Source organism: Balaenoptera musculus, chromosome 9 (genome assembly GCF_009873245.2).
Source record: "Balaenoptera musculus isolate JJ_BM4_2016_0621 chromosome 9, mBalMus1.pri.v3, whole genome shotgun sequence".
Classification (NCBI taxonomy): Eukaryota; Metazoa; Chordata; class Mammalia; order Artiodactyla; family Balaenopteridae; genus Balaenoptera; species Balaenoptera musculus.
The window spans coordinates 44,838,625-44,861,527 of NC_045793.1; the positions used below are offsets into that span (position 1 = coordinate 44,838,625).

At 33.6% G+C, this 22,903-nt stretch overlaps 1 protein-coding gene across 11 annotated transcripts in view; it reads right to left on the minus strand.

Annotated features, from left to right (window-relative positions):
- The window catches only part of BBS9 (Bardet-Biedl syndrome 9), a 461,337-nt gene that overhangs the window by 251,561 nt on the left and 186,873 nt on the right, over positions 1 to 22,903 (minus strand). For 9 of the 11 annotated variants that reach the window (XM_036863487.1, XM_036863483.1, XM_036863477.1 and 6 more), the window contains exons 16-19: positions 17,742 to 17,844; positions 16,158 to 16,262; positions 13,983 to 13,997; positions 8,925 to 9,065 (exon numbers count right to left, since the gene is read on the minus strand). In XM_036863487.1, the coding sequence (XP_036719382.1) occupies positions 8,925 to 9,065; positions 13,983 to 13,997; positions 16,158 to 16,262; positions 17,742 to 17,844 (364 nt within the window). The remainder of the gene's footprint in view (positions 1 to 8,924; positions 9,066 to 13,982; positions 13,998 to 16,157; positions 16,263 to 17,741; positions 17,845 to 22,903) is intronic. The other 2 variants (XM_036863488.1, XM_036863486.1) reach the window with 1 other exon arrangement.

Genomic DNA, 22,903 nt, shown 5'->3' on the forward strand with positions numbered 1-22,903 from the left:
CGCTACCAAACGTAAAATAGATAGCTAGTGGGAAGCAGCCGCAAAGCACAGGGAGATCAGCTCGGTGCTTTGTGACCACCTAGAGGGGTGGGATAGGGAGGGTAGGAGGGAGGGAGATGCAAGAGGGAAGAAATATGGGGACATATGTATATGTATAACTGATTCACTTTGTTATAAAGCAGAAACTAACACACCATTGTAAAGCAATTATACTCCAATAAAGATGTTAAAAAAAAAAAAAAAAAAAAAAAGACTTCACCTTCCAATGAAGGGGGTGCGGGTTTGATCCCTGGTCGGGGAGCTAAGATCCCACATGCCTCGTGACCAAAAAACCAAAACGTAAAAAAAAAAAAAACAGAAGAAATATTGTAACAAATTCAATAAAGACTTTTAAAATGGTCCACATCAAAAAAAATCTTTAAAAAAAAGAGAATGCAGAAAAAAAAAACAGATGAGGCAAATAGAAAACAAAGAGCATGATGGTAGATTTAAAACCAACCGTATCAATAATCACATTAAAAATAAATGGTCAGGGCTTCCCTGGTGGTGCAGTGGTTGAGAATCTGCCTGCTAATGCAGGGGACACGGGTTCGAGCCCTGGTCTGGGAAGATCCCACATGCCTCAGAGCAACTGGGCCCGTGAGCCACAACTACTGAGCCTGCGCATCTGGAGCCTGTGCTCTGCAACAAGAGAGGCCGCGATAGTGAGAGGCCCGTGCACCGCGATGAAGAGTGGCCCCCACTTGCTGCAACTAGAGAAAGCCCTCGCACAGAAACGAAGACCCAATGCAGCCAAAAATTAATTAATTAATTAATTAATTTTACAAAAATTTTTAAATAAATAAATGGTCTAGGGACTTCCCTGGTGGCGCAGTGCTTAAGAGTCCGCCTGCCAATGCAGGGGACACGGGTTTGAGCCCTGGTCCGGGAAGATCGCACATGCCGCAGAGCAACTAAGCCCATACGCCACAACTACTGAGCCTGTGCTCTAGAGCCCGAGAGCCACAACTACTGAGCCCACGTGCCACAGCTACTGAAGCCCGTGTGCCTAGAGCCCATGCTCCACAACAAGAGACGCCACCGCAATGAGAAGCCCGCACACTGCAACGAAGAGTAGTCCCCGCTCGCCGCAACTAGAGAAAGCCTGCGCGCAGCAATGAAGACCCAACGCAGCCAAAAATAAGTAAATAAATTTATTTTTTTAAAAAATGGTCTAAACACCCCAATTAAAAGATAGATAATATTGTATTGCATTAAAAAAGCCAAGACTCAACTGTATGCTACCTATAAGAAACCTACTTTAAATATAAAGATGTAAACATCTTAAAAGGAAATATACATATATATCACTGTAACACTATGGAAAAGAAAGTTGGAATAGCTATATAAATATCATAAAAGTGGATTTTAGAGCAAAGAATATTAACAAAGACAGAAGCTATTTCATAATAATCAAGAAAACATTATACACCTAAACTTTCATGTGCCTAAAACAGAGCTTTAAAATGTATGAAGCAAAAACTTCAGATCTGCAAAAAAAAAAAAAAAAAAAGAAATAGACAAATTATAGTTGAAGACTTCAACAAACTACTCTCAATAATTGACACATGTAGGGCTTCCCTGGTGGCGCAGTGGTTGAGAGTCCACCTGCCAATGCAGGGGACACGGGTTCGATCCCTGGTCCGGGAGGATCCCACATGCCACGGAGCAGCTAGGCCTGTGCGCCACAACTGCTGAGCCTGCGCTCTGGAGCCCACAAGCTACAGCTGCTGAGCCTGTGTGCTGCAGCTGCTGAGGCCTGAGCGCCTAGAGCCCGTGCTCTGCAGAGAGAAGCCACCACAATTAGAAGCCGGTGCACTGCAATGGAGAGAAGCCCACGCACAGCAACGAAGACCCAACACAGCCAAAAATAAATAAATAAATTTATATATATAAAAAAAGAGGTGGTTACTCTTATAAAAAAAAATAAAATAAAATAATTGACACATGTAGACAGAAAATCAGTAAGGATATAGAAGATTAAAAACATTATCAGAAAACTTGCCTTAACTGACATTTACATAAGATCCCACCCTACAACAGCAGAAAATCCATTATTTTCAAATGCACGTGGAACATTTATAAAAACAGTCCTATCTTGGGGCCATTAAATAAATTTCAATAAATTTAAAAGGATTCCAGGCATACAAAGTATGTTTTCCTACCACAGTGAAACTGAATTCCAAATCAATAACAAAAGTTGTATGGAAAATCCCCAAGAGTTTGGAAGCTACATACCATACTTCTAAATAACACTAGGGTCAAAAAAGAAATCAAAAGGGGAATTTAAAACTGTTTTATACTGAATGAAAATTAAAATTACAACATTTCATCATTTGTAGGATGCAGCTAAAGCAATAGAGGAAATTTTATAGCATTAACCAACTAACCAAGAAAAGAAAATTAAACCCAAAGTAAGCACAAGAAAGGAATATGAGAGAAATTAAAAGGAATAGAAAACAAAAAATAAAAAGAGGAAATGAATGAAACCAAAAGCTGGTTTTTCAAAGCGAGATAAAATGGATAAACCTCTAGTCAACAGATCAGGAACAAAAAAGAGAGAAAACACAAATTAGCGGTATCAGTAATGAGTGAGTTGTCATCACTACAGATTCTACAGATATTAAAAGGATCAGAAAATATTATGAACAACCTTATGCCAATAAATTCAACAATTCAGATGAAATGTACATATTCCCTGAAAGACAGAAACTAACAAAGTTCACTCGATAAGAAATAGATAACCTCAAGAGGCCTATATCTTTTGAAGAAATTGAATTTGTAGTTTAAAAGCTATCCCATACAGAAAACTCTATGTCTGGAAAACTTCTCTAGTGAATTCTTCCAACTATTTAAGCAAAAAATAATACCAATTCTGCACACTGTTCAAAAAAATTGAAGGGAGGTAAATATTTCCCAATTCATTCCATGAACTCCACATTAATGACACATAATTATAAAGAAGCAAAATTACAGATCAATATCCCTTATAAACACAGATGTAAAAATTATAAAGTTTAACAAATTAAATCCAACAGTCTATTGAAAGGAAAATACATCATGATAAAGTATGATTTATCTCAAGAATGCACAGTAGGGCTAACATTAAAAAATTAATCAATGTAATCCACCTATTAACAGACTAAAGAAGAAAATGATATAAAATATCTCAATTGATGTAGAAAAAGCATTGAAAAAATTAAATATCTATTCCTAATAAAACTCATAGCAAACTTGGTATAAAAGGAAACTTCCCCAAGCGTGTAAAGGACACCTACAAAATACTTACATCTAAAACATATTTAATGCTGAAAGACTGAATGTCTGCTCTCACCATTACTATTCAACATCGTCCAGAGGTTCTAGCCAAGGTTAAAAAGCAAGCAAAAAATAAACAAACTGAATCTCCAGATTGGCAAGGAAGAGGTAAAACTGTTTTCACTTACAGATGACATGATCATCTATGTAGAAAATCTGATTAAATCTACAAAAAAAAAAAGCTAGTAGAAACAATGCTGTGTGATACAAGATCAATATACAAAAACCAATTGTATTTCTATGTACTAGGAAAGAACAATTTGAAATTGAAATAAAACACTACAATTTGCAATCACATCAAAATATATTTTAGGGATAAATCTGACAGAGATTTGTAAGACCTGTACATTGAAAACTATAAACTCTTAGTGAGAAAAATAAAATATGTCCTAAATAAAGGAAGGTCTCTACTTTCATCTTAAGAAACTAGGATAAGTGGAGCAATTTTTACCATGTTCAATATTGTTAAGATGTTGTTTCTCTCCAAATTGATCTATAGAATTAGATCAGTTGCAATCCTAATTACAATCAAAATCTCAGGCATTTTTTAAATTGATAAGCTGATTCTAAGATTCATGTGAAAATGCAGATGATCTAGAACATCCAAGACAACTTTGAAAATAAAAGAATAAAGTTGGAGAAATTACGCTACCTGACTTCTAGACTTATATATAGTAATTAAGACACTATGCTATTGGTATAAAGCAATATTGATGGGCAAAGACAAATAGATCAATGGAACAAACTGAGCAGAAATATATATATACATTCTGATGATTTATATAGTCCTATGATATACATTCAGATGATTTTCAACAACTTTGCAAAGGTGACTCAGTGGAAAAAAATCGTCTTTTCAAAAGTAGTTTGGGGGAATTCCCTGGCAGTCCAGTGGTTAGGACTCCACACTTCCACTGCAGGGGGCACGGGTTCAATCCCTGGTTGGGGAACTAAGATCCCTCAAGCCGCGTGGTGAAGCCAAAAAAAAAAAAAAAGTAGTGCTGGAACATTAGATACTCATATGCAAAAATATGAATTTTATCCATATCTCACACCATACATAAATATCAATTCAAAATGGATAAGAGCCCTAAATATAAAACATAAAACTAGAAAACTTCTAGAAAAACAAGTACGAGCAAAACTTTGTAACCTTGAGTTAGGCAAAAACTTCTTAAATATAACATTAAAATCATGATCCATAAAAGAAAAGACCAGATAAATTGGGCTTTATCAAAATTAAGAACTTCTGCTCTTCCAAAGACACTGTTAAAAGAATGAAAAGACATGCCATAGACTGGGAGAAAATATGTGCAAGTCATATAATCTGATAAGGGAATGAAAGAAGGCAGACAAAAAAGAGCACATACTGAGTAATTCCATTTTATAAAACTTTAGAAAGTGCAAACTAATCTATAGTGACAGAAAGGAAACCAGTGGTTGCCTGGGGATGGGGGAAAAACAGATCACAAAGGGGCACAAGGAAGCTCTTTGGGGTGATGGATATTTTCAGCATCATGATTGCAGGGATGGTTTCAAAGGTATATACAAACACCAAAACTTACCAAATTGTATACTTTATACATGTGTACATAAGTTATACTTCAATAAAGTTGTTTTTTATAAAAACAAAAAATATATACTGAAGCTGTGTTTCAGAATTAAAGAATGTATTAAAATGTACCAGAAGAAAATGTAATTAATATTTTATAATCTTAAAATAGAGATCATTCTAAGAACAACATGAAAACTTGAAACTAAATAAAGCAGTTATAAAATTAAATTTTAAAATAAATTTTACTGCCTAAAAATATAAACCATATATGTTAAAAGAATACAAGTAGTTAATAACAATTACAAAATTTCTATGCTAACAAATAATTTAGAAACGCAAATTTTAAAAAGAGATGTCATATTTCACCTAACCATGTCAAAAATTTTAAAAGCTTTAAATCCAGCTGCTATCCTGGGTACAAACCCTGATGTTGGGCTTGTAACCTGATACAATTATTCTGGAAGTAACTTTGGCATTTGAATAAAGTTTTCAAATGTGCATATCCTTTAACTCAGTCATTTATCTTCAAGGAATTTCTCCAAAGAGAAACAGAGAAGTACAAAAAAGCTATGTACATGGCACCCCTAAACAATAGAATATTATGTAAACATTAAAATACAAATTCATTGACAAGGAAAGATAGCCATATATCTGAGTACCATAAAAGGCTGCTACAATAGCACGCTATTTATTATTACATTTATGTAAAATTTTTGTGTAAAATTACTGGTATCATGGCATACAGTGAATGTCAGCTAATTTAACATCTATTCCCAGCCTCCTTTTCCCCAGCCCATCTACAGTAGTTCTCAGCCCCCTTTACTGCTAGAAGAGGCCATGTGACAGTATTTTGGCTATTGAGGCCTAAGTAGAAATCTCCTAAGAAGTTTATGGAAACATGCCTTTCTGATAAAAGTTACAGTCATTGCTATAGCTATCTCTTTCCCCTACCTCCTGCCCTGTAGTCAGTTATGATGACTTAAGCCAAAGCAGCTATCCTATTGCCATGGAACAAGCCAACACACTAGAGAATGCACATTGCAAAGAAAGAAAAAAGCTGGGTCTTTGATAACATTCACAAACCACTATACCAGCTTCCATTGCCCACTTGTGGACCTCTCTTTATTTGAGATAAAAAATACATATTATCTTGCTTAAGTCACATTTAGCCAAAATCACTCCAGATAATTATTTATATATATATATATATATATATATATATATATGTAAATAAATATTTTCTATATAGCCATTAAGCATATTAAAGCTTTTTATAATTATAATATTCTCTACTGGCCAGTATTTGGGGCACTAGACACCTCCATTCAAACACTGTTGATAGAGTTAACTAGTGGCCCTTCAGGAAGTCAATTTTACATTATATTTCAAAAGCTTTAAAAATATTATTATCCTTTGCTTGACTCAGTAATTCCACTTTTACATATTCATCAAAGAAGTAATAATAAATTTAGAGAAATATTGCTATAATATATTTACAATATTAATAAACTGAAAACAACATAAATACAGAAAAATATAATGCTGGCTAAATGATTTATGATAGAATAGTATGTAATCATTAAAATCATAAAATAAAAAATCTAATTATATAGAAAGGTGTCTCCCAACAATATGCAAAGTAATATTCTTTGGGGAGATGAAATGCTTAGAAAAAATATTTTTTAAAAGAGTAGGAAAATGTAATGAAATATAAGTAGATATTGCTGGGTGTAAGAATTACCAGTAACTTTCATTTTCTTCTTTTTGGTTATCCATTCCTAAATTTCACATTTCTTTTGTAATAAGAAAAATTAATTTTAAATATACAAGAAAAAAAGAACTGAAATAAACAAATAGGAAGAGATGTAGATTAAAAGTAGTTTTATTTCTACTCTATGAAGATCATTAATTTTATTTCCGTTAAAAAATAACTTGTAATAGCAACTTTAACATCAACATATAAAAGTTATATATAGCAAGAGTGAAACGTATCATGAAAAGTGAAAAAGTAGCAAGAGTACTTCTTTTAAACAATTACAGGATTCCAGCATGTTTAATATGAACACAAATCTGGAAACTCAAAAAGAGAACACACTATATTACATAAATTGACTCTTAGGGGAAATTTTTTAAATTTGTCATTGAGTCCCATTTCTAAAGTGAACAAGAAGCAAATATATGCTGAAGAGCCTAAGATACCTGTGACATCAAAACAACTGAGTCCAAAATCAGGACACATGAGTTATCTAAGCTTTCCTTAGTACTTCTTACCCAATTCATAGCTTACAGAGATACCCTCTCTGGTCAAAAGCATACATTCTTATTCAATCTCCATCGGTTTCAGTCATCTGCAGTAAAGATTGACCACTCAGAAGCCAGAGTCTTAAACATTTTTCAAAGGCATCAATAAATTTGGTGCGCAACATACAATTTCCAACTATGTTGTCAGGATAGAATAGGAGACCAAGGAACTAGTATGTTTGCATAAGATGTTATAAAGGTAGTGACTCTCTGCCTTTTTTATAATCCAAATTTTTTATAAGAAAATTGACAAAGAAGAAAGGGAACGAAAGGGAATAAGAAACCAAAAGGTACAAAACTATTTGCTAACTACACACACACACACACACACACACTCATTCACTCGAACTCATTCAAACTAAAGAATAGATTAATTGTAATAAAGAGCATCTTGGAGATTTTTCATAGAGTTATACATAAATAAAGCTTTTAAAAACACTTCAGGGGCTTCCCTGGTGGCGCAGTGGTTGAGAATCTGCCTGCCAATGCAGGGGACACGGGTTCGAGCCCTGGTCTGGGAAGATCCCACATGCCGTGGAGCAACTGGGCCCGTGAGCCACAATTACTGAGCCTGCGCGTCTGGAGCCTGTTCTCCGCAACAAGAGAGGCCGCGATAGTGAGAGGCCCGCGCACCGCGATGAAGAGTGGCCCCCGCTCGCCGCAACTAGAGAAAGCCCTCGCACAGAAACGAAGGCCCAACACAGCCATAAATAAATAAATAAATAAAAGTTAGCTTAAAAAAAAAAAAAAGTTAGCTTAAACTTAAAAAAAAAAAACTTCAAATTAATGAAAAATAAATTTTAGTCACTTTAAGTAGGTTATAACACAAAAGTTGACTTACCATAAATTTCTAAACCTTGTGGGAAATACTTGTATTCTAAATCCTATCCACTAATGCAAGGGTGAAGATGCATCTTACAGTCAACAGTGCTGATTTTTAATGATGGATTTAAAAGGGTCGATTTAATTCCCAGATTATTTTTTTTAATTCCACCTCATCACCAAGAAAGTTAATAGATGCGACACATTAGAAACCCTGGCAACTAAAGATGTTTTATCCAATCAATGCCTCTCTCTTTTCTAAGCTACTCAAAAAGAAAAACCAACACCTGGAGAAAGTCACACCTTCACAAATTACCAATAATGTTCGCTGTGATATTCTAGCTTTATACATGTAGCCCCTTCTAAAGCACTGGAGGCAAAGAATGGACATTGCACCCTCCAGCTGCTGAAGACAGCAGAACCACATAGAGCACCTACTTATGAGGTTACTTTTCAGGGGCATAAGAATATGCTTTTAAAAGGGACATTTCCAAAAACCTACAATGAAGATGAATAATAAATATTTACATGCTTAGAAAAGGGATATATTTGAAAACCTACAAGAAAGATGAATAATAAATATTTACATTCCAAGCCAAATAATTCCACAGCCTAAAAAGAAACATTTGATGTTTTCACTTCTGAATACTGAATCAAAATAATGATTATAATAATTTTAATCAAACTTAAAAGGTACGCTTTATTACCTTGTTGATATAAGCTATTTGCCTTTGAACCCGCAAACAAGATGAAAAAATCCTTGAGGTACTTTTATATTCTGACTTAACAATTATCTGATAATTACCCCATCATTACCTGCTGATGAAGGATTCCATTCTAAATTCTTAACATTTCTGATGTTACAGGCATGTTACTTCAAGAGTCCTACCTGGAAAGAGACTGAGAAGACTGACTGGAGATTTGTTGGTATCAATAGTTAGTTTGTGGCTTGCAGTTTTTGAAGGCTGGCCTGGCAAGCAGATTAATTTCAGGGGAAGTCTAAACTTACATTGGCTAACTCGAGGAATGCCTGAAATAAAGAGAAATATATATTCATAAATTTGACAAATAAGAAAAATATTGTACTACTAACAGTAGTACATAGTAGCAACATATCTTAGTTTAAATGTTTGTTACCTGCCCATTTCATTTAGCATAACTGAAATAACTGGAAAGCATTATCATAATTTATATTTTTACTTTATTGTCAAAAAGTGCAAGGCAAAAATAAAATCTTAAAAACGAGCATAGGATAAGCTCTGCCTTTAATAGTAATATCATATTTTAAAAGTCATCACAGTTGAACGCTATATAAAACATTATATGTAGTTATATTCAATTACTGAACTGTCTTTAAGACCTTCAAAGCTCTAGCCCTAATCCAAGACTATCCGCTAAAATGAGCAAAGAATATGAAATTTATATCAGGAAGACTCTATATGACCATATCTAATCATTTCTCTACCCCCTGAATTTTTTAATTTTAGTTTTTTTACTTATTGAAGATTCGAAGTACAATTAACAATTTGCAATAAATTATGAGTATGAAAGCAGAATTTGCCCTACTGAAGTTCTAATGAAGTTCATTCTAATGATGTCATTTTACACATCAATATGAAGAATATTACTTTCATACAAATTGAATTTTCCTCAATCCATTTAACTTTACATATCACTGTTAAGCAACATTTTGAAAGGCTTAACATAGTCATTCAATTCTCAAATTTTTTTCAGAAAGTATACAGGTATATTGAAATAAGTAACTGCATAAATAAATAACAATGAAGAGTTTTATATCAGAATTTAAAGTTTTTAAAAATCATTCCTTTTAATATTTTTACAAAGAATGAAACTGAAACCAAAGCAAATTAGGCTCTCTACTTATAAATCAAGTAAAGCAATTCTACAACTTTAGTTCTCTCTCCTTTTATACTAGGATTCTATTTTTGACTGGATAAGACAAAAGATAATATACAGAAACCTATATCTTAGTAAACTACTGTAGAAAAAAGGAAAACTTAAAATGTTCTACTCTACTGGATAGATCCACACATTAATTCCTTTATTTCTTTACAGTGGAGTCAGAGAGCAGCTTAAAAATAACAAAAGCGGAAGCAGTAAAGTTTGTAGACATGATCCCAAATGGGATTCCTAGAATTAGCAATATATTTTGTTAATGCCAATTGGAGTTGTGTGGTTTACTCTATAACCAAGCTGGGAGTAAGTACACTTTTCAGAACTACTTATTCACTAGGATAGCAAGAGATCATCAACAATGGCAAGCATATTGATATATGAGGCCAATTAAATACTTTTTCAGAGCATGTGGAGCATATTTGTCATTCTCTTCAACATAATCTATTATCCATCAAATTTTACATAGCTCATTTTTTGCTCATAACCAACAGATGTTAAATTCACTTCTCCTGGAATCCTAGATGCAAATTATAACTGGTGTCTCTTCAGAGAAGTCCCAGGGTATTATTTCCTGACATTTTGTGAGGTTTTAGAGGCATGTGTATTTGTACTTTAAAATGATGAAATGTTTTGACTCAAAATATTATGGTAACATGATCTAAGCTACTGCTCAGACCACAACTATCAATATCACCACAAAAAACATTACAAAGCATTATTTTTTCCAACTTCATATATTCCATATATCCCCAAATTATGGAAATATACCTACTAATGTTTTTCCTCTACAATATATAAATTACAGCCTCAATTAATAGATGCAGTCTGGAAAGAACAAGGAAACTGAAACCTAGTTCCATTTCCTTCATTTTCAATGAATAGAATAACGGGGAAAAAATGCTTCATCTTCTGACAACTCTGTACATGCACAAAGAGAAGCTATCTTCTATGTACTTTCAACCAAAGTCTGAGCTAATTGTTCAAATAAAATTTGGCTGTAAATGCTCTTCTAAAACTACACTGCTGAAACTGTGGCTCTACTTCACTTGCACCAGGTACTGACTGAATTTGTGGTAAAACAAAATTAATCATGATCAACAACACTAGCCTTATGTTACTTAGATTATTACCCTAAAACTCTGAGAACCCAGAGCTAAAGAAACTGGTGGTATATAAATGTTTCAGAAATTGAAACAAATGGATTGCAAGCACTAATAAACCCAAGAAGGGAAATACATTGTAACTCAATTCACAGCTCAGTTAAGTCAGTTAATGACAATATCACACACTAGGGCAATGGTCTGCAGTTGCTAAGATTTGAAGAACCCCTCCAGAATTTCTTTTCTCTCCAGGAATTGTAAACCTGTTTCACAGGACATTTGGAAAACATTACTTTGAAAAATGATGACACTCATACTTAATAAAATGATTATGGCTATTTTTTAAATGATGGCAGCTTGAAAAGTTTTACCATTGGGGGGGAAAAAAGCATGAAATCCTTTAGAAACCAGTTTAAGGAAACCATACCTTTAAAAAGAAAAATTATACTGCCAATATTTTATATTACTTCCCATCAAATTAAAACCCAAACGTTTCAAAATATAACGTCTAGTGTTTAGACATGGAGTTCATCAGAGGCACATTTCTATTGAGATTTACATTTTCTTAAGAAACCTGAAATGCAGATTTGGCTACCAGTTACTCTTCAGGCTATAACTGTAGCTAAGAACCTGAAGCCAGAGACACGTAGAGGTATGTGTGAGTGTATGCATACGTGTATCTGTAATGAGGAAGGAAAGGATTATATGCATTTAAAGACTTTCCAAAGTTGCTAGTAGGATAGCTTGCAACTCAGTTGAAAGAGCCTAACTGATCCTAACTGCCTACCATCAGCGATATTTAGTTGGCAAAACAGTCTCTATTTGGCTCATTCAACTCTCTGAATATAATGCTGAGAGAAAAGAAGAAATTGGTCATTTGTAATACTCAAATATTGGCCTACTCACTCATCAGACTGACTTTTTTCTACAGTTTTTTAACAAATATAATCACCTCTCCTTCAAACACTTCCCCTTCTAGCCTACTAGAGGAAATGGATAGTCGCAACCACCATGGTGCAATTAATCACAAAATTATGTAACACTTAGAGAGAAAATTCAGATCAAAATCACTCCTGACAGAACAATTTTTCCAGGAAGAGAATTCTAATTACCCCTGGCACACCCAAGAGACCAGTATCACTGTCAAGAGGGATGCCAAAATGTGCTTTAAAAAAAAGAAAAAAGAACTTATATACCAGAGTTGAATAACTGTATCTATATATTACACATCTACATAATGCCTTTAGAACTCTTTCCAGGGGCCTGCTAGAGTCATTTCTTATTGAAAACAAGGAACCCCAAAGCAGTAGCAATGTCTGGTAGCCAGAACTTCCTTGATCCCTTCCTGTTATGTCTGGCTACGTACTGTGCTCCATCTGCAGTCATGTTTTACGCTGCCCGTGTCATGTAACTTTAATGCAGAAATAATGGAGACAAACTCTTATGGGACAACATAAAACCTCGTTTGCTTCTCTTTTTCCATATGTAAAAGCAGGACTGCTTATCTGCAATACAGCCTGAACAGATCAGGCCAATAAAATGGAAAAGTCTTTGAAATTTGAAGCCTTAGGTAAGTAAGATCTAAGTGGCCACATATTAATTTCTTGCCTACTAGGTAAAGCTGAATATTTCAACTCTACTCCCTGAAGCTTAATTATAATTTTAAAATATATCATAAGAGATTATTAAAACCAGCTTTAGGTTTGCATTGAAATACTAAGATTTCCATATATTGTGATTTTTTTTCTCATGGTTTGATCTGAATTTTTATTAAGAGGAAATAAATTCCTTTCAATAATAACCTTTACTGATTTTTTTAAAACTCAAAACAAATAATTTAAATAATAATATTGTATTTTATAAAAGTTATTGTGAAATCTTATCAGTTACATTGAAATCTTGCAAAGTAAATATTCATTATTAAAATTATTTTTAATAACCCAAATTCTAATTTGACAAGTATACTTTATGTTATTAAGCTAAAAGCTTACTTCTATTAAAATATTTCTCATATAAATATATATTCACCTCCCAGACACTATGCAACTCAGGTTGTTGGAACCACCAAAACTATATGAGTAAATAATGCCATTATTTTTAAGTATTTTATTTATCTAATTATTACTAATTAATATTATCTAATACTAATCTTAAAATGGCTAATAAACTAAGACAAACCATCACATTAAGTCTACGTCTAGGAGGAAAAATAATCAAAGTAGAAGATCCTTATAGAGTACCTGTCATGTAACCAGATACTGCACAATCCTAAGATAAGTACTTGAACCCTACTCTTAAAGAGCTCAAAAATCTACTAGGAGAACCTAAGGAACAAACTTAATGAAACTCATATTATGATAAGTATTATAGCAGAGTAGTAAACAAAGGATTTGGGGAAAGCAAAATGGTGACAACACTGACCCAGGCAAGTGCAAGGGGTCAGTCCCTTGAAGATATTCCCCCACAAATTCTAAACAAGACAAGGAATAGGCCCATAGAATGAGTACACATGGCATTCTGATCAAAGTGGTGAATATTTTGGGGTATACAGAATCACACAATTTAGAATTCAGAATTTTTTTCCTTACTCTTTTTAAGTACACTAAGATAACTGAGCATACAGGTAAATCACCAATGACTTACAAAAATAAGTTGTCAGTGGCGCCTTTGGTTTTGTTCAAAAAAGTCATGGAGCTTCATTGTTTCTCATGACTCTGAAACAACTAATAATGAATAACAAGTATCTATAAGTGGAAACATCTACTAGCTTCTCCATAGCCAGATCAAGGCACTGAATCACCCTAAAGAGGTTGCTATAGTTAAAACAGCAGTCCATAAAAAGAATTCATTCATGGTATAATACCAATTCAATTAACTGACCAAATTTCAGTTCTGAAATTCATTTTGTTCTAAATTATCTTTTCACTTACCCTCAGGATTTCGATCTATCCATCAGAGGCAATGCAAAAAGGGATAGGGGAGAAAATGTAACAAATTGTCTGTTATAAAATTACAACACAAACTTAACACATATCTGCTTAAAATATAATTTAAAATTTTCAAGATTCTTACAGATGATTTAAATGGCCCTCCAATAAAGATAAGCCAATTCACAATTGAAGAATATAACATGAATAAATGAAATCTAACAATATATTTCATTCATTCTCAGAAATCCATGAGAGGGTGTTATTCCAGTATAAATGTGGCAAAAAGAGGTAAAGATATATGATCTAGCCAAAAGCAAACCAGACTCAATATGTAAATGACATCAAGAGCATTAAATGAATTTTTTGGAAAAAATTTGAGTGAAAGACAAATATATAATATTAATATTTCCAGTTAGTCTTGCTTATATTATAACTTTAGTTAATAGATACTACTATGGAACAATGTCTATTTTTTTTTCAGCTTGTCTTGGTATTCTTTTACTTTTATAGACTTGTTTTTACTTTAACTTCTAATTAACTTTCAACCAATTAATGCCTATGCTCTTTGGTTTAGTAATAATTTATAGTCTTTCAAATTCTGTCTTTAGAAAAGCATAATAGCTAAAAATGGTATGTGCAACCATAAGCTCACTGAATGATTTTATAACTTCATAATGCATTTTTAAGCCTTTTGTCCACTTGCTAGGTAATCCATTTCTTTATTTTAAATTTATTTTCAACCAGTATCACTACTTTTCCTTGAAAGCAAATGAAATAATTAGTTGAATTAAGGCATCAACAATCTCTATAACTACATACACAAGGTGTAACAAAGATAAAAAGTATAATCATGCCTATGATTATTGAGATGTTCAATTAATGATAAATGATCTAGAGATTTTAGCCAACATTTCCTGTTTTTTATTTCACAACTCAAAATTAAAATAACACTGAACATTTCAATGTTCTTTTCAGAAACATCCAACTAAAAAGTCCATCATTCTTTGATCCCTTACAGAAGATTCGTATTTCTCTCCAAAGCCAGGTTTCGCAAAGCCTTTTAACCATAAAATATTTATGTTACCCCAAATTTTGAAAATATAGGCAAATGGTTAAAGTGGTCACTTCTGGCCAGAAATGATTTTTTTATAATTTAAAGCAAAATAACTTACAAAGAAGGAGAAACAGATTTTGAAAACATGTACTAAAGTTATAAAATCACCTCCAAGCATAGAGTTGTCAATTCATAAACCAGAAAATTCACTTAGACAAAATAAGAACTACTATTATTAAAAACATTGCCAAGGTGCCTTGTTAGCACAGTAGGTAGTTGCATCAGTCTCATAAAAACATTGCTAAGTAAGCAAAGTAGGTATCAACAGAGAGAAAAAAATATGAATAAGGCATCTCTAAGCTTTTTAAATTAAGAAAACTGTACAGAAATGCTTATAAAACACAAATGCAACATTGTTGAAATACCCTATCAGTTACACCACATTTAAACGGTTTTTAAAAACAGCAATAACTATTCTTATTCTATCAATCAACTAATTGTCAAACTGTTACTATGAAAAATTCACTATACACACACACACACACACACACACACAAAACTATAAAATTGAACCCAAGTTGAAATTTACAATAATTAGATCTCAACTGGACTAAAGATAACTTTTTTGATCTATTAAGAGTTTCTTGAAATAATACAGATCCTGTTCTTAAATATTTTAACATGTAAGATAATAAAGAGTTTTATTTAATCACTAAAGCAGTGTCTGAAACTCTGAAGACTGACTTAATATTACAGCAACCCATAATAGTCCTTTTTACTAATTCAGACTAGGCTTTTCTCTTTAGTTCAAATACATGAAGTCTGGCTAGATAACATTCTTCTAGTGGGAATAAAAATACATCATATTTGCTATTAATTGAAAAGATAGAATCAAACATTACATATGGAGATCAGCTAAATAGACTATCACTAATTATTCCTAACACATCAAAGTAATTTGAACATACATTTTTATTTAACACTAGAAAAGAATATTTTTTCATTTAATAATATTTTACAATGTGTTTTCCCATTTTAAACACTTAAACATTTAACTCATAACTCCAATAACTTAAAAGAAGTGATTAGGCTTGTAAATTCATGAACAACTGTATGCTTACCTGTAGGTCTGGAATAAGAAACAACAGTATTTCCTTCCAATTCAGGTGGTAAACAACTTCCTTTCAGATAAACGGAAAAGCCCACTGTTCTAGTCATCTCCGGTGCTATAAGCAATGTAAAAATAATATGTTACATAATTTTGGACAATTATTATTAACAAACAGTTAAAATTAGACATATACTGCATGCCAGCTACTGTCTTAAGCACTTTACATAACATAGATTAACTCATTTAATCCTCACAACAACCCTACATGGTGGGTATTATTATTATCCCCATTTTTTGGTGCATGAGGAAAATGGCTACAAAGAGATTAAAAAGCTTGCCCAAGGTCATATAGCTAATACAGAGCTGGGAATTGACTCCAGAACTCCAGAACAAGGGTACCTAACATTCTACACCACTGCTTCTCTTTACTCAGATGAACAGGCAGCATGAACAAAGCAAAAGGTACGCAAAGGGCAAGAGAAGTTGGGAGTGGGAAATAGTACCTTATCATGGCTAGAACACAGACTGCAGGAGAAAATGGAAGGGGGAATTGGATATGGATGTAACTAAAACTGTAGCAACTTGGCAGATTGTGCATAGCCTTCCATATTCATGTATTTGACCTCCAACCTGCATTAGAGAAGTTTTTAACTTAAAACATTAATTTGTCCAGAATGTTTTTTAGAAAGACAAATTGGAAGTATTGTGAAAAATTAAAAAATAAAGTGAGATATCAACTACAAGTTTACCTCAACCATTCAATCACTCATTCACTGATTCAATGAATACTTATTGAGTTTCTACTATCTGTCGGGCACCTAAGGTAGAGGTTGGTTATAAAAAGGAAAAAAGAGAGATATGTTCTTGCTTTTTGTGAATAAGACATAGGGTTCCCAGCTGAACAGTAGCAGTGAAGAAAGACAGAAAAAGACTTGAAAGATAATTCAGAAATCATTTTAACAGGACTAATGACAACTGGATGTAAGTGGTAAGAGAGACCCTATGCAAAGAAATCTTAGGCATTATTACAGTTATCTTACATAGATTCATTTTCTAATTAAGTCTAATTAATTTTCTGATTAAATTCTAATTAAAACAGTTCTGTAACACAGATATCATTATCCCCTTTCTGCAGATTAAAACAAAACAAAACTGAGGCTCCAAGTAATTACTAAAGTAGCTTGCCCATGGTTACACATTGAGTGTCAGAGCCAGGATTCAAATTCAGGCCAGACTCCAAAGCCAATATTCTTTCTTCAAACATTACAGATTCAATAAATAGCTCACTAGAGAAACACCAATAAAAAAGCCTTCCAAAATATAGTATTTAAGTACAATTACACGTCCATCTAGTTAAGAAAAGCGTTTGAAAATCTGTAATTACTTCAACTCAACAGCCATTCGCTGAATGTCCATGCTTGATGTTTGGAGGGAAAATATAAGCAAAACAACACAATCACTGATTTCAGGAAGATACCAGTCTCACTATTCAGACAAGAAATATAGCCATGAAATAAACCCACTGATAAAAAAAATTTTTAATTAAAAAAAACCTCACACCATGATAGACTTTAAGCCAAAACAAAACACTTACCCATAAATTCAAAGGTGAACTGATCACAAGTCAATACTAAAGGTGGTTGTACATAGACCGATAATCTGATCTTTTGCAATGTCACTCGATTCTGCAGTGTGACCTGAGAAAATAGAAATTGTTATTAATAAAAAAATTACATTTTTTCCAAATTGATAGAATATCACAACTACTTAAAAAATCATTTGCAAATAATTAGGAAATACCATCTGAGAAAAAAAAATGAGCTGTCACAAAACATAACCTGTAACATAGGTAGTAGATTAAAAAGTTCTACCCAGTTAGAAACTGGGCAAGGGAGTTGAACAGACTTTTCTCTAAGAAGATGTACAAATAGCCAATAAGCACGTGAAAAAATGCTCAAAATCTTTGTATGAAATACAAAGTAAAACCACAATGAGATACTACTACACATCTACTTAAATGCTATAATCAAAAGGACAGACAAAAACAGGTGTTAGCAAGAATGTAGAGAAACTAGAACCTGCATAAATTGCTGATGGAAATGTAAAATGGTATAGCCATTCAAGAAAAAAGTTTGACAGTTTCTTTAAAAATTAAACATAAAATTACCATCTGACCTCACAATTCCATGCCAAGAGAAATGAAACATATGTCCACCCAAAAACTTGTACACATGTTCATAGCAGTACTATTCATAATAGCTAAAACTAGAAACAACCCAAGTGTCCATCAACTGATGAATGGACAAACAAAATATGGTATATCTCTACAATGAAATATTATTCAGAATAATATTTAATAATATTAATAATAATAAAAAGAAATGAAGTACTGACACATGCTACAACATGGGTACATTATACTATGCTAAGCGAAAGAAGCCAGTCACAAAAGACTACATATTATATGATTCAATTTATATGAGATATCTAGAGTGGGCAAATCTATAAATCTACAGAGACAGAAAATAGATTAGTAGTTGCTTTGGGATGGTAGTGGGATTGGGGGTGGGGGAATGGAGAGAACAGCAAGTGACAGCTAATGAATATGGGGTTTCCCTTGGAGGGACAAAAATGTTCAAAAATTAAATTGTGGTCATCATTCTACAACTCTGCAAATATACTAAAAATCATTGAATTGTACACTTTAAAAGAGTAAATTGTATGGTATGTGAATTATATCTCAATAAAGCTATTAAAATATGTTCTATCAAAAGCAGACCAAAAAAATCTGCCCTCATGTCTGGTGAATAATTACATCATGAAATATTATATGTGTTCATTCTTCTTTACATGTATAGATGTGGCATCATGAATTATTTATTTTATCTAGTATCAGTATATTACCTTTTACACAAGTTACTCTCTAAAGATTTCCTTTCTAGGTAGGTATTTACCATCAGTAGTTTAAATACATATCAAAGCACTACAGTTTCTTCCACGGCTTAATACAAAAATACCTGACATAACTAATTCTAGAAAATATCAAAGAATGGCAATAATGACTGCTGCATTTCTAAGCTGGCTGTATTTCCAAACTGCTGCTCTTGGTTGATGATGCTTGGAATGATAATTCCCATTCTAGTCAGAGTTAATAGCTATGAATTCTGGGGTAATAGTTTGACTGCGAAATAGGGTGGGTAGGGGTAGAGAAGGCCAGGACTTCTCTCAGTCCTCCTGAGGAGGAACGTCAATAGAATCCATCAGGCCCAAGGATCTTTACTGGGCCACAGTGCTAGGGGCATCAAAGAAAAAGCTTAAAGATCTGGCTTCCACTGGGAACATTCTCTCTTTGGATTTTGTCTCCTAAAAGTCCCAGCCTCTTTGAACAGTCTCTTTGGATGAGTTTATCCAGATGGTAAGCCAGATTTATCACAGTCACTGGCCAGGTAGAGTTGCTAGACCAACTAAATCACAATCTCTGGGAGTAGACCTGGGTATTGGTATTTCTTTAATAGTTCCCCAGGTGATAGCTATTTACAACCAGCGTTGAGAAGCACTCTTCTATTATACAGGGCACCTTTGCTATGGAGCAATTTAGTCTAGTTACTAGACTCTAGTATATGAGACAGATACATTTCATTATTAATTGACAAAATGCAAGGGCATACTTAATTTTTAGGAAAAGTCATTTTGAATTTTCTCTTAGGTAAAAGGCATGTATCAACTATTCATTAATTATATATATACATACATACTATAGATAAACAATATACAAGAATATACATCTGGCCCACAAACATTATACACATATAATTAGATTCAGTAAATGTCTTGTATTAATTTAAATGATGTGGATATTCTGCACAACTTAAAAATAAGCATAACATTTTTGACTTGCAAAGTAAAAATTTTAAAGGACAACTACTGATGCAAATAAATACAATAAACACAGCAAATGAACAATGAACCCTCAATTTTTACTTTATAAGCCCTGGGAATACATGGGGGGAAATCTGCATACCACAAAGAAAGATTCCGTAATGATATCTGACCATTATAAAAATCATAATACCTTTTTAATAAAACACTGATGGTAATTATGGGAAGAAGAAAGTACACATGTGCTGTAGACAACATTCCTTCTGATAGCTATTCCACTAAATAAACAGAACACAATTTCAATATTTTACTGTTAACAATAATATGCTGGTCTGCACATCTATTTTTAAATAAAATTAATGATAACCATTAGCAGCTTTCTATATTCATGGAACCACGCTAATAAATTATTTATGTGTATTATCGCATTTAATCATTACAACATTGTGAAACAGGTACTATCACAATATACCATTTTACATAAGAGAAAAATGTGGCTCAGAGAAGCTAGATAATTTGACTAAGGCTACTCTGATTATAAGTGGAAGAAGCACAATTTAACTTCTGTCTGTCAGAATCCAGAGCCCACACTCTTAATCAATTGTGGTTAAGTCCCAAAATAACTCTGCAAATGAAGAAGTACCCTCATTTTACAGTTTAAAAATAGAGGTCCAGAGAAGCTCAATAACACGTCTAAGACCATCCAGCCAATATGTGCAAGAGAGCTGAAAACTATGACCAGGAACATCTCGTGAGAGGTTACTTTTAAAAATGAAAATGAAAAATCCTTAAGGTAGTAATAAGCCATTTTTAAGACAGCAGACATTCTGACTCTGCCTGGCATAACAACATGTACTTAGACAACAATCGTACAATTTTACATTGTTACAAGTGCTTGCATTTAGTTTAGATGCAAGATTAATGGTGATAACTCTCATACACAGATCTATCGAATCCCAGCAATGGACTAGGCACTTTCAAAAGTGAATCAAGAGGGCTTCCCTGGTGGCGCAGTGGTTGAGAATCTGCCTGCCTGTGCAGGGGACACGGGTTCGAGCCCTGGTCTGGGAAGATCCCACATGCCACGGAGCAACTGGGCCCGTGAGCCACAATTACTGAGCCTGCGGGTCTGGAGCCTGTGCTCCGCAACAAGAGAGGCCGCGATAGTGAGAGGCTCGCGCACCGCGATGAAGAGTGGCCCCGCTTGCCGCAGCTAGAGAAAGCCCTCGCACAGAAATAAAGACCCAACACAGCCATAAATAAATAAATAAAAATAAAATGACTAATACTCTAAAAAAAAAAAAAAGTGAATCAAGAAGATGTGTGACAAAAATAACTACAGTAACAAAGAAGAGTTGTGTTTGAGCCAAAAAAAAGAGTTAAAGACTTGGCTAGACCATGAACCTCACATTTTAAGAGAAAAATAATTATAGATTAAGGGGAAAATACAAAAATTAATATCAGAATTTTCCATGCTATTTTCCATTTCTAACAAAATAAAATATGATCCTCAGGAAACATAATACTAAATTTTTATCCTAGATATATAAACATGACTCCAAAGGCCAGGTATTAACAACCACTCTGCCTTAGTTGCCTGCAATAGATGGTCACGCATCACACACACACACTCAAGCTAGCCACATCTTCATTCACTTGGAACGGATGGAAAAATTTTCTCAATTAACAGGATTTATTATGATGGAAACTTCCATGGTTATATACCTTGGCTGCTGTTGTTATAAAAGGCTATAAGGAGAGATTTATAACAGAAATTTGTATAGGAACTGTCAGGCAGAATCAGGAAGTCATGGTGTCTGCTGCTTAAGTCCAGCTGATTTTGTGCAACTCGTGTGTCGCATTCTTTCCCATTCTTTTATAATGGCAATAAGGAAGAGAGCTGTGACTTAGCCATTCTCAAACATAGTTAAATGTTATTCTCCTAATGAAGGAGAATTTTCCAATAGTGTCATGCCACCATTTTAAGGTGGCTATTACACATGAAAGCCTAAGAATGGCACGGGAGGGAAATGTGTATTTATTTATAGCAATAACTAGTAGTGAGGGAAAAAAATAGCATGAGCAAAGTTATCTGGTTTAGGTACAAGATTTCTTTTTGCAATTTGCAGTGTGCTCCTGAATTATTATGTTATGTGTCAGAACAATATCAGTAGATAGATATAAAAGAGATTTCCCTACACAAAAGTCTATAGATCATTCCTGGAACGCTACAAGGTTGTTGGGTTTTTTTTCTTTAATGTTTGATTTCTTGCCACTAATGCTTTTCCAGACTCAGAAGTATTAATGGGATAGAGCCTTTGACTGGACAGGGGGAAAGGAGACTGGGAAAAGACCACCCTTGTTACCAGTGGCAAGAATCCAAAAAAATTAGCTTAGGAAACTGTTATAAGGTTGGGCTCCCTTCAACTTCTACCAAAGATCCCCACACTTGGGCCACCCGCTGGGTCCAGTATAAGCGAACACAATTGGTAAAGCCTGGTGCCCTGTCAAGCTCCTCCAAGGACAGCAACCCATAATCTAAGAAAATATAAAGCCCTGTCCAAGTTTTGACTTAGCAAATCGCCAAGATCCACAACTTTCCCTGGCTCCAAAGTCTGGGCAGTGATAAATATTTTCAGCTTAATAATGTGCTGACTTATTACCACACTTTAATCTAAATGCCTTAAGAGGGTTCTACATTTGAGTCCTAGTTCTAAAATTCTACAATGGCAGGACTAAAAATCTTAACCAAAACCACATCCTTCATACTCTATTTTTTGGGGACTATCAATTTGTCACTACTCTATTTTGTGGTTTCTTCATTTAATATTTTCTTGCTATAAATACATCCATTTAAAGCTAATACTATGGCAGATA